The following is a 13,930-nucleotide window of genomic DNA, read 5'->3' on the forward strand; positions in this document are numbered from 1 at the left end:
TATGTTTTCAGAACTGAAAATAAAGCGCAATAGAGAAATTACAGTGTGTTATTAGACGATCATTACATACTGTTGATTGAGATATATTGTGCTCCGACGTCCTACGTGAGATCAGTGACATAGATGAAGTACACACAATGGAAATCGATGAACTGGTATTTAGATTCAATACGATAACGATCAATGTTTTTGACAAACACGCGCCTGTACGTAAAATACGACAAATTCGAAATTCGGCGTTAAGACGAGCGTAAAAATCCAACCTAGAATGTCACCGCATATACTAATAGAAAGAGCCTTAGGAATTCGGTGTCGAACGCAATTCACAAAGAGGCTTTTTTTACTCATTCTCTTCTGTCTTCTCTTCGCTTCTGTCTTGTTCTGTTCTGTCTTCTCTTCTGTCTACTCTTCTGTCTTCTCTTCTGTCTTCTCTTCTGTCTCATCTTCTGTCTTCTCTTCTGTCTTCTCTTCTGTCTTCTCTTCTGTCTTCTCTTCTGTCTTCTCTTCTGTCTTCTCTTCTGTCTTCTCTTCTGTCTTCTATTCTGTCTTCTCTTCTGTCTTCTCTTCTGTTTTCTCATCTGTATCTATTCTGTCTTCTCTTCGCTTCTGTGTTGTTCTGTTCTGTCTTCTCTTCTGTCTTCTCTTCTGGCTTCTCTTCTGTCTTCTTTTCTGTCTTCTCTTCTGTCTTCTCTTCTCTTCTGTCTTCTCTTCTCTTCTGTCTTCTCTTCGCTTCTGTCTTGTTCTGTTCTGTCTTCTCTTCTGTCTTCTCTTCGCTTCTGTCTTGTTCTGTTCTGTCTTCTCTTCTGTCTTCTCTTCGCTTCTGTCTTGTTCTGATCTGTCTTCTCTTCTGTCTTCTCTTCTCTTCTGTCTTCTCTTCGCTTCTGTGTTGTTCTGTTCTGTCTTCTCTTCTGTCTTTTCTTCTGTCTTCTCTTCGCTTCTGTGTTGTTCCGTTCTGTCTTCTCTTCGCTTCTGTGTTGTTCTGTTCTGTCTTCTCTTCTGTCTTCTCTTCTGTCTTCTATTCTGTCTTCTCTTCTTACTTCTCTTCTCTGTTCTGTTCTGTTCTGTTCCGTTCCGTTCCGTTCCGTTCCGTTCCGTTCCGTTCCGTTCCGTTCTGTTCTGTTAAAGAACAGTTCTGTTCTGTTCTGTTAAAGAACAAAGGGCAAGGCTTTGTTGGTCTTGGTCTTTTTTTATTGCAAAACATATATGTATTGTTAGTGCCTAGATGTTAGTGTGAACCATCAAATTTATCTTATTCCCCTTAATATAAAATAATTGAAACAAATTTATTCATTATGTGACCATTTATATACCAAAATGAACTTAACAAAACGTAGATTCTTATGACACTAATTTTAATTCAAAATGACCTCCGTGATTTTGAATACAGTCCTTCAATCTGCGCGGCCAGTCGTCTATCGCAGCACGAACGAGGTCCATGTAATAGCGAGGATGGAAAATGACCTCGTTGGACACACGGAATACGGTTGCTCGCTTCTTTACTACTGTGTGCGTACACCTTATCATTGGATGTATCGATGGATGTATGTTTTTAGAAGGTATCTCCAGAATGGCAAAACGGATCTCAATGCAGTTTGGCATGGATGTAGTACATAGTATTGAAGAACACATAGGCTACTAAGTTTTGAATTCCGCGCGGATGAAGTCGCAGGCGTTTGATAGTTTGATATTTTTTAATATAAATGAATAAAACATATTTAATATTCGCAACATTTATAGAAATCCAATAATTCTAAGAAAATAAAACAGTCAACATGTTGGTATCGAACAATAGAGGCAGGTATAAGACTTTGCTGATCCCGTCCGACATACGTTCCACAATATGCTCTAACCGCTCTACGTAGCTCCGGCAGTGGACGTGTGGAGTGCACTCAGCGTGTAGTACTCACCAAAATGCTAGTCGTACGACAAACACTTGACAAAATACTCTGCCAATTGTGTAGCGACCCCGCCCTCAATTGTTCGAGATGAAAAATGGCTCATTCGGATTGTTCGTGAACAAACGCGTGGCTTTCGGGTCATTACGCTTTGTTTTAGAAGTAAGCACAACAAAAAAATCGTTGTAAAAAGCTAAAAATTTTTACGCTTCCGCCCTCTACAACAGAGAGCACCTAAGCAATATTTAAACTACGGCCAATTGTTTCGTTCCCGAAATTCGTAGCGTAAAATGAAATTAATTTTTGCATTGTTCTCTACACCATTGTTTAAATAACTGCAAAGATTGACTGTTTGTTTTTTTCTTCAACGAATTTCGAGTCTATCAACACTGGCTAATGCCAGATTTCTGACATAATATTATGTCAAAGTACCACTTGCAATTTTATTTCACGTTTAGTAAAGATCAATCGTTTTAATGTTAAAAAAGTTATAAACATAATTGGCGTACTTAAATAAGTTATATTGATCAAGTACAAAAATAAACTGATTTGTGACGCAAATAAACAATCTTTTAAGAAGTGATTAAACAATCACTTTAAACTAATTCGAGATACGGCATGTTTTTATAAGATGCTTGAAGTGTGGAAGTCTACGTGATACCTTAGACCTGTTTCTAAAAATGTATCATTATATTAAATAGCTTAAACACACAGTCAGGAAATATTTAAGAGAGTAATCATGCAGTAGATAAATTTCAAGTATCACTCATCTCCGTATTAGAGACGTGCTAACTCTCAGAGCTGCCTTAAAACTCATCATATTAAACTAACCGAGAGGGATGAATGGCCATTAATTAATTAAGCCAAGCCCTTCGTGATTCCTCTCAGAGGATCCATTCATTAATTAATACCATGTGCTGATTTGTACGAGTATTTTTAAAACCCTACTTGTTTAAGTTTATTTGCAACGATTTATAATAAGAGAATTGAACGAAAAATAAACTAAATTTCTACTTTAATTAGTCTGAATACCCTTTATAATAAATTTTATTGGTGATTTCGCCATTACGTTCATTATCACCAAGTACCAAGAAAACATGATCATCTCCCTGGCCTTATCGCACTCACGTGGGGTCGGCACACAAGGTTTAATAAACCAAGAAAACATCATCATCGACCAAATATTGTCTATTACTGGATGTAGTTATACATAAACAAACTATTTAGACTATAGCCGATTTCAAACTAAACACGAATGACCAGATAGGATTTCCTCAATGAGAAAAACAATAAAAGACCGGAGTCATACCTAGAGAAAAACTAACCTCAACACACTTTACAATCTTTACTAACAGAATCAACGGTGAAGAAACATGAAGACGTGAGTATATAATGTTATATTTCAAATATTATGTAGAACCTAATGTCGCGTGTTATAACGCTATATTCCTAAGCCAAAGGCGAAGGTCTTGTCATTATTCATAACAGACTTTACTAATGCATACCATGGCCGAAGCAAATACAACGTACAGGTGAGCAAAAAGCGGTGACAACCTTACTTTAAAGTTAGTTTTACTACAATACAAAAGAGCTTGCATTTCATATGAGTACATTTTGTACTTAATATATACCTTAATTAAATAAAATGAATACAAATAGCTAGAATTATACTAAAAATAAACACTTCAGGACGCCCCCGACGTTTAATCCTTTGTAATATGCAGAAATCAAATTTCTTTAGCTCGTTATTTTTCGAAGGGCAACTCTAATTGCTTGTTATCTTTTATTTTAGCGCCAAAGCTTTAAGAAGCTATTCTGTAATCCCAGTATTAAGAATTATGCGTGGTCGGGGATTTGAGACGTGTTTTTCTTTATTTTCTTTTTTCACAGGGCAAACCGTCGCGTCCCGCTATCCTCGGGGATTCTATTCCGAAAAACCCCCATAAATATTTCTTACAGTATTTGTATCTTCCTTGGAGTATCGTTAGTAAGATGTTTTCTTTTTTTGCGGAATGAGTTACCATCTGCTTATGGCAATGTGCAACTGGGGTATAAATGCTTTTTTGTAAAACGTATTCATATATGAGATTCCGGTACGTGATGGAGTGATTAAAGCTCGGCAAAGGCAAACTTACATATAAAAACTTATGCTCTTACTACTCTTATTACTCTTTATAAATTTGAGATTTCTTTTTATATAGATTTGTGAATATTTAGGCCCTTCGTACACAAGGCTACGTAAATCTTCGATGCGTCGCGAGTTCAGTCATACAATGTAATAGAGGTTCGCACATACGAGTAGCGCTCGTTGCCAACATTTCTATCTATCATCGTCAAAGATAGTCACTCGCAACCTGTTGAGAAAATTTTCTGCGATTTTCAACATGGCGGAACAAATCTATACAGTTGAAATGTAGTCGCTATTCCTGTACTAACGACGAACACACACAACGCGATTCTCGCGACGCAACCATACAACTTTGCCTTATCAATTTTGACGATTTACGTTGCCTTGTTATTAGATATACGTTCACCTTAAAACATAGATTTTCTCTATCAAAACATATTTTATAAACCAAAGCACAGCAAATCTTATTTAATCCTAGAATTTTGCCCTACAAGAAATGATCACTATCAAACAATAATTACACTAACTGTTCACAACGTCATAAAGAAGAACAAAACGAAACGAAAACTCTGATTGAGAAGAAAAATAAGTGGCAAATAAACTTAACTTTTACAATGTCGTTTAAAAGGGACGGTGTAATACGACGGCGTAAAATGAAGATAACACTCAAAACGCAATACCGCGGCTGTCCTACGAATGTACGTAACATTATCCCGTGGCCGGGGTCGGTCGTACTAATATATTAACGCTGACTACATTCATTAGCAATTTGTTGAACTCTAGGGATAACAGTTTCAATGTCATCGTATAGTGGAATAATGGTTAATTTAAGAAACAAAGAAACCCGACTCACTTATAACACTCCTGGAAAGAATATGAATCGATTGACATCTCATTCTTCAATATTGATAAAACAGACGTCTAATGCTACAGTTTTTTTTTTACTAAGAGTAGGAGGCAAACGAGCAGCTGGAACATCAATGATTACCTGATTATAAAAGTCATTCCTCGTCTCAGAAAAGCAAGTCAAACAAAATACTTATACTGGAGTCGTCATCGCGAACCGTCATTGCCAACTGTTACCACTTTCCGATCCCGTTTTATACACTTTGGCGTTATTGTTTGGATCTTAGTACCAATAAATTTTACTGCATATATTTTGAAGGTATCGAAAATTCGAAGTTAATTGTCAATTTACGCTGTTCGCGTTTATAGTCTCGACAAAAACATCTGGCTGGCTGATTGCTTACGTTTTTATGTTCGTTTTGAAACTCTGCCAGCGCGCAACTCGCAAACATTTCTATTTTTAAGTACATCATAAATGCAATTATGAACCTAATAATTTAAATACATAAGCCCTAAAGTGAAATTATTAAGTTAATACGTCGAACATTTTATCGATACAGAGACCTTTGGCAAATGTTTGAAGCGGTAAGTTTGTGTGAAATACGAGATATTCTTTCAGGATCGGCCCTGATTAAGATCTTTAAGACGTTCCGGCACCTTGCCTGTCTCCATTAACTGATTAGCTTTCTTTCTAACCCCATTACTTTCCGATCACTTCCTTTCTATACGAATCTTATCTTTTCAAAGTTTTAAGCTCTTTACTCAATGCCTTTAAATTTTATTTTACCGTATATTATTGGTGTTTTAATATAGCTACAGATTTTTAAATATTATTTGCATTAGTATATTTAAAATATTTTTTTCTTTTAAAAAACCCTAAAGAAAGAATTGTTTGTATAAAGTTGTCTTTTTATAAGAGACAAAGATTTACTTTTAATGTGACCGATATAAAACTGTGGACCTAACCCCCGCCTAAAAGCAAACGCGTGTCGTAGAGTCCTTGAGGGTATTTCAGTGACCACATCCCGAGGGTCAACTGAAAGGTTTGACCATACTACGGCATTTGTAATTCAAACAATGCTCTCACACGAAACAAATAACCACATAAATTAATTTTAAATCAAGTATAAAGAAATCTCTATAAAAACAATTCACTAAAAAAAAAGGATTAGGAAAATGAAATAAAAATTAATAGAAAGAGGAGGGAAAAAGTGCTCTTATGAACTTAAAGTGTTTATTCTAAATTAGCGGAAACTTCGATAGTAATCAGCTTCATCAGCACAATCGCAATGTTCAGTTCAATTCAGTAACGAATATACGCGGAGGATTCAGTGGGAGCAGGATATAGCATTTGAATAGCCCTACGTTAGTTATTCAGCGCGTGACCGGTCCGTGGCGCGGGCGGCCCCGCTCCCTCGTAAATCAAACTAGCCATTCGCTATTCGCTTATGCATTATACAATTTTATTTGTGCTAGTCCGCTGAATAGGTAATAAACTATGGCAGGTGAAACGTTCTGCCGAATGCCGCGAGAATTTGAATCGTACGCAAACTTGTTTACCGGACATAGATTTACTATGCGTTTCGTTCCGGACGAGTTTTGCGTGTGTAATATTTCTAATATTTGCATATTTTTTCTGCTTTAACCCTTATTACATATGTAATGTTGTGAGCAAATGTTTTATAACACTCGTTCTAAGGATTATGTTTTTATGTATAGAAGAAACGTATCCTTAGTAGCACTATTTTTATGTTGGAAGATTACGAAAGAAATTTTCTAGTAAAAAGGGAAAAGGAACAAATATCTCCACTGTTCTTAAAACATCTATCATAATGTCCAGCAGTAAGTAGAGTCATACTATTGTAAAAAGGGAATATGGAAAAAGATGGATACTCGTAATGAATTAATAAATATTGAACATTTCATGTTTAATTTTCTTGCTCGTACCCAGAAAACAAAGTATCGTTTACCTTACAAAGTATACCTTATAATTTGTACCTATAACTTAATTTCCACTACTAGCACTAGTTTGTTAATGAATACCAACATTCTGTTCAGATCGTTGTAAAATTCGAGTATTCGTTGTCAGACTTTATCCGGGCAACTATTAGTAGTTAGTTTTGCCGAGGTCTCTTCATCAGGGGGCGCGGCGGAGCGGCAAATTCACTCCGACCCTCGTTCCACACGTGGCTGCCTGCATCTCAGACGCGTCTCACGATTATCCTTACGTTTAATGTAATTGCTTAAATTGTTATACCGTTTATTTTACTTAATTTTCCTATAATTTTATAAAAAAATATGATATATATTACAACATTTAAGGAAAAAAAAGGCTGTAAAACTAGAAATTTAAATTTTCTGTGAGTTGGGTTTCCATTTCGTTTGATTATTTGTATCCACAATTACAGTTAATTAAACTTTAACTTCGTTTATTCTTTAAAACTTATTGTATCTTTAACGTAATTTTGCTTTATTAATAACGGCACTGGTTGTTTCGGTCTTTTCATTAATAACTTCCATATTTCTATAAAATCGTGAGAGGAATTTAAAAGCAATTTAACAGAAAGAATTGTGATATAAACGTGCTGCCAATTATAGTTACAACGGGCAATTAAATTAAAACATCGAAATTTCGAACATTCTGGAGCGTAATCACCTCTTGTTACAATTATCATTATCAATAAAGCTATTGATTAATTGAAAACAATGCAAAACGCTGATCCCCGGTTATTTTAATGAAATTGGAAGTGAAATGATCATAATTACGGGGAATGTTTTTACTGTATTGTAACCCTCGTTGGCGGAATCACCTGCCATTACCATTGCGACAAATATTAACGACAAATGACACCATTCACTTCAGTACACCAGAAAATTGACATTACAGACTTACAATTTACGAAACTTTTTTTAATAAGTAATGACGGAACATTATTCTTACTAAATATTGCCAATTAACAATGTATTTGGGCAGTGACAAACAAAATAGTGTCCTGGAACATTGAAAATAAATTATTTTTACGATTGTATAACAAATACCGCAAATTCCATAGAATAATTCTATGAATTTTGCAATCTAATATATAAAATTCTCGTGTCACAGTTTTCTTCACCGTACTCCTCCGAAACGGCTTGACCGATTCTCATGAAATTTTGTGAGCATATTCAGTAGGTCTGAGAATCGGCCAACATCTATTTTTCATTTTTTTTTTTTAACTGCGCGCGGACGGAGTCGCGGGCGACAGCTAGTATTCTATATAATTATTCCATGCTATAGTTGAATATGATTCTCATGTTTTCGAGGTGTTGGTTTTATAATAAATGTTTGTTTTCCAAAATGGTGTATTTTATATCAAATAAAAACTGTGTTTTCAATATGAATTATACCTATTAAAGACTTTTCGAGATTTTTAAATTAATTGAAAATATTTTGCTAAATTTAAAGCCCTCTAGCGTCCAAACGAAGCCACTTGGATATAGGTAAGTTGGGTTAAATAGTCATATTTTCAACCAAGGAATCTGTATTACTTTGATGTACACGTATTTCCCGGGCTCCCTGTATATATAAATATATATAGAAATACATGTCAGTAGAAAGATATTTAAAGTATGGATAAAATGGTCTAAAAATATTTATGTACGAATTACTGAAAACAGCATACAGCCAAGCCCTAAGGACGCACTTTGTTCTTACAAAGAAGTTTCAGAAGTTGTTCAACAGATGTTCTGCGTCACTTTTATACCCAACACTTGTATAATAATAACATTTCTTTAGTTTTTGTTAGGAAAATAAATATTGTAAGTTTATTATGACTAATTCCACTATAGATTAGAAGGTTGTTTGTGTTAAAAAAATTATAATATTTTTTTTATAATATGCTAATAAAATATTCAAATAATTTTCGATGCTGGCTATTATTCATAATATTGAAGAAAAAATTATACTGTCTTACTTATTTTTTAGCAGATCATACTTGTACTGATTTACTTGGGTGTAGTAAATACCAGCTTTTGTGTTCCTATTCGAAACAAAAGCGACAGCTATAAAGAGAGTGATGTAAAAAGATTATAATTAAATGCACTGCAAGATTTTAAAAAGAAACTTCGAAAAACTCTCTCGTGTAATGGAAATCGTGCCCCACGGCCCCGGGGGTATCGCGGACTCCCAACACAAAAGATTCAACAAAAAGGTTCTGCCGTCACATGAACATTGTAAAACTCGCCCTCTTACTCACTTCTAGCAACACACACAAATACAAACTTTAAGCCCATTGATTAAGTTACATTTTCGACCTGCGCTAATTGTGTACGAACAGTTTTTTTCCAATCCGATAATGCGACCTTAGCATCGGGATCATGGTTTACTACAAATTGTATTAGAGTAGTAGATTTAACTATTTACGCGTGTCCGAACTGAATACCGGCTACCTTTACAACCTACAAGGAGTAATAAAACTAAATATAGGTTATAACTTTTCATTGTTTTAATTCCGTAAGCTTCATTAATACCTAAGATGAAAATTTTTATGCAGAAATATTGTTCCTTCAACAGAATTATTTAAATTAGAACTACGTAGTAAATATAATTTCAATATAATAAATATTTCATTTTTTATATCCTCATGTCTAAAGTTCGACATTTTCAAAGTTCACGCGGGCAAAGTCGGGAGGTGCATCTAGTATTTGTAGATAAATTAAAGAAAATTTCATGTAACTTTCCAGTTCGTTTCTAGCAAAAATTACAAAATGAAAATTACGTGGTAATTTACTTTCCTCTGCGAAATTACGAAACAATACACGTGGAGTGAACCGTATTACCCTTTGTCGATTGCGGTCCAGACAAGAGAAATACGTAAACCGATACGCGATATATTGCCGGCATTATGTAGTGCGGGCCGTAATTGAGTTATCCAGCGAGTTGATCCGAATGAGTAGTTATATGGGCGAGTAGTTAGTGATTATATTAGCTGGGATACATCACTTGCGTCCAGAATGCAGCCCTCTCGCCGCTCCAAGCTTCTTCACAAATCGATTATCTCTGACCGTCTCGCATTCCACGGATATCGTCTTGATCTCGCTTCCACTATGAAGATGAGTATTAAATATTTATCTAGATGCATCCATGCTCTGAATATTTTGTTGCAGGTATTACTAGTCTTGCGTTTCTCTCTCGTTTCAATTTTTTTATGATACTAGATAAGTAGAAGTGACTGCCCTTGTTGATTGTAGAAGCTGTAGCTTATTTTTATGCTTTTTTACTTTTTTAAGATGTCATATTAGTTTTTAGTAATTAGATGATCGGCACCTTAAGATGACACATTATGGAGATCTGTTTAACCCGAACTTATTAACAATTTAAAAAGGCGCCAAAAGAATAATTATTACACTTAAGCAATAACACTTAGATGGCATATGCTCGCCCTAATGCTCTGTTATTTGACGATACGATAGTATAATAAGCTGAAGCTTTCTCCCGAGCAGACACGCAATGGATTGTTATCTCACCGAGGCCTGTATCAAATCTTGAAAATCGCTCGGTATTGTTGTCTTTTGTGTTCATGTCCGCATTCGTTTTCCATCGCACACCATTATTCACATTAAGTGGACAGATCTCGGGTCAGATCCAGGCGCAAGAAAAGCACAAAAAGTGCCCGCTTTATCCGACCATGATAAATCTACTTCAAATCCGAGAATAGCGTCTTTTATGAAGGAAATTGAAATAAACCGACCGTGCGGATAACGGCTAAGTAAGAAGATCGGAATCCTTTTAGAATATATCGGCGAATCATTTTCATTCATTACGATGTTTTAATGCTCTATTATCATATTAATTTTTTGTTCATTATTATAGCGACAATTGATATTACTGGGCTGATACAGTGTCCTGCCCTATGTGTATAAAATCCAATATAAATTTACCGGACACCAGTTGATTAGACATCATATTAACAACCTATGTAATATTTTTAACGTGTATTACTGTACAAAATGTTTAATAAGATTTCTTTTTTCGAAACAACATACATATAGATTTACGTCCCTACTTTTAGTGGCGGGACAGAAATCGAGCGTGAAATGGTTACCACACGGAGCAGTTGTCTCGTGAACAAACGAAATAGCAGATCGCCGGACGGCGTTTGGCGGAAAATTGGCTGGCGCAACTGAATATAGCATGCTCGTAACTTTAGATAGGTCTACGTTTATTACTGGCAGAGTGAAATAGAAAAGGTCATGTAAACTATTTTTATTGTACCTCGCATTGCTATCACGTTCATATAAAACGATTACATTTTGTTGCGGTTTAATCTAATGAGTAGAGTTCCACTTGCAAGGCCACTTATAAAATAATTTAAGAAGAATTAAGCAAATATTGCGTGCATGTAATCCTACATCCCTATTATTTTATAGATATGCGTAATTAAATAATACTTAATTTTGGAAAAGAGCTTTTACCAAAGCACCTACTGCTGAAATCAAACCCTCAATATCTTTAATCTGTACACCCTGAATTTTTTTATGTTGTGTCTCAAATCATCAAATCTCCCAATTGTAGGGCCTTATTGACCTTTTTTATAAATTATGTATGATAACATCAACACAGCATGACAAAGAAAACCGGGTCAGACAATTAAGTTTAAAAATATGTTGCGTATAATTGAGATAAGAATTAAGGGGAAGTAAATTTTTCCATCTTGCTATTTAATGCAACCTGTTTTATGAATATCAATTGTTGTTGAATAATTTTCCTTTTTTAAAGTGTCAAAGACCATTTGACAGTAGCATTTTTAGTGATATTTTGATGTATATAAGATAAAATAAATTTTTGCTGAATAAATTGATGTTCCCAAAATTATATTGAACATGTCAAATAAAGAGAAATGTATGCAGTTCGATCCAAGTGATGATACTGAAATTGTTGACAGCAATGTAATGCGTCAATCTTTGTCTTCCATCACAAGAGAACTACAAAGGTCAATTTTCTACAAGGACTATAAGTTTTAGTTTGTTATTATTAACCGTTTCATCGTTGTTTTAAGTCTGTAGTCGTGTATAATAAATGAGCCGCCAAAACCATAGGTGCACCAGTTGACTTTAATCAGGTCTCCACGACCTTTATCTGATCATAAAAGACCCTTTGACACTTTCATCATCATCATCATCATCTCCCTGTCCTTATTCCACTCACGTGGGGTCGGCGCACACGGTTTTATAAACCTTAATGATTTGGCTTCATTTTTTTCGACCGGCCACCTGCCTTTCACCAACCCTACTTGGTTATGTTATGAAAAAAACCATTCTTAAAGGTTTAACTGCTATCCCGGAACTTTCTTAGCGGTCTATTTTATCTATTTTCAGATTTCATTTCAAAGATCAAGATTCCAACGCTGACCGTGATGTATTTGAAATCGTTAAGCAATGCAAAGAAAATTTACAATCAAAGAGGAAGAAGATGAAAACATTGAACGAAAAAATCAAAACTGCTTGCTGTTAGTACAACGGAAAAATTTTTACAATAATTAGTAACTACTAGTAATTTACTCAAATTGAGTGTTAATTTTTGCAATTTATTTTTGTAGTCGTAGCAAGTACGGTTATGTCAGCTAAGGATAGAGAATCTGATAAAATGAAAGCACTTGTTGAAACTATAGAAAACAATACTGTCAAGGTTATTCAAGACAATACAAAATTGAAGCAAATTATTCAAGACCTAACCAAGGAAAACTTAAAGGTTTACAATAAAATCGACAATCTTAATAGCTGGATTAAATTGGGATATGAAAAATTACAGAATCTCCGTAATCAACCTGTAGAAGATATAAGCCTATTTAATAAATTAAAAACGATAATATTTTATTGTGGTCAGTATTATGCCGATTACCAAAATGAGGTTCAAAGATGTGAGCAATTAGAACAAAAAACGCGCTTCTACTATAACAAGCTAAAAATTTTAGAAAGTGATTTTAAGAATGTTACTAATGAAGTTAAAAGTTTACGACATCAGAATATGAAGCTACAACGCATAAAATATAATGACAAAAGACTTATCACAAATACACCAGTAGTACTTACTGGAAGTACAGTAAAAATTTCACAGAAAAATGCTTCCGAGGAAAATCTGTCAACGCTTTGTAAACATGGAAGAGTACCGGAACCTTTTGATTTATCATTGCATTTATCCATTGTTCGAAAACTGCTTCATGATCAAAGCATAATGATTCAAAACTTAAATCAATTGTCGGAAGAAGTTAATGCATGTGAATAATAATTGTAAAAGTTGAATAACTCATTTGTTATTAATCATAGTTAGTGATAAACTTTAAACAAATCTGGCGAGAATCAATGCGTATCATACTTGACAAAAAAGCTCCACAAAACTTACCTACTTCACACATTTAAAATACAGCTGGAATGTAAGGTATGTATTAATTTAGTTTCCTCGTATTCATACTTTTTCCATTTCTTCACAAAGTTTCTAATGCGAAATATTAGTTAACTAGCGCTTGACCACAATTTGACATGACCTTATGTTAATTTGCAGTCAAAAAATGGTGCGCAGTAATAGGTAGACACCTATTTACCTATACTATTGAGGGCACTGCTCGATATTTTGTTGACCTCTCTTGTTCCAATAGTTCGAATGACATCGAGACACTGACACTGAGAATCTCGTTAAAGTTTTGGAAATTTCAGCTAAACTCATTATTTTCAGCTATCATTAGTCAATTACAGGTATACAGGATACTAATACTTCATAACCGAGTAAATCATTTTAATACGAAAATAATTACAAAGTGGGCTAGTGACGTGACAAAGTTACACAAAATTAAAGTTTAAATATTTTTAGCTAGTTATAAAATTTTATTTAAAAAATCTAATAGTGCTGGCACTTAACTTACATTCTTGATAACGTTAACATAATGGCATGCATGAAAGAACGTTAGTGAATTAAGTGTATCGTATCTATCATGCGACGACATTTATTTTTTGTTACAAAAAATTAACGCCTCAAAGTTGACACGAAAAAAAGTAAGTTGACATATATATATGCTTTGAATTTATT

The 13,930-nt window shown here is 34.4% G+C and overlaps 1 protein-coding gene and 1 pseudogene across 1 annotated transcript; one reads left to right on the forward strand and one right to left on the reverse strand.

The window, feature by feature from the left end:
* Nucleotides 1–340: 340 nt before the first annotated feature.
* Nucleotides 341–7,692, reverse strand: LOC123721021 (annotated as a pseudogene).
* Nucleotides 7,693–11,725: 4,033 nt separating this feature from the next.
* LOC106708717 lies at nucleotides 11,726–13,230 on the forward strand. Its single transcript, XM_045677979.1, has 3 exons — nucleotides 11,726–11,840; nucleotides 12,226–12,356; nucleotides 12,447–13,230. Exons 1-3 carry the CDS (start codon nucleotides 11,731–11,733, stop codon nucleotides 13,130–13,132), a joined length of 927 nt encoding a protein of 308 aa, XP_045533935.1. The 5' UTR covers nucleotides 11,726–11,730; the 3' UTR covers nucleotides 13,133–13,230.
* Nucleotides 13,231–13,930: the final 700 nt, after the last annotated feature.

Source organism: Papilio machaon, chromosome 5 (assembly GCF_912999745.1).
Source record: "Papilio machaon chromosome 5, ilPapMach1.1, whole genome shotgun sequence".
Lineage (NCBI taxonomy): Eukaryota > Metazoa > Arthropoda > Insecta > Lepidoptera > Papilionidae > Papilio > Papilio machaon.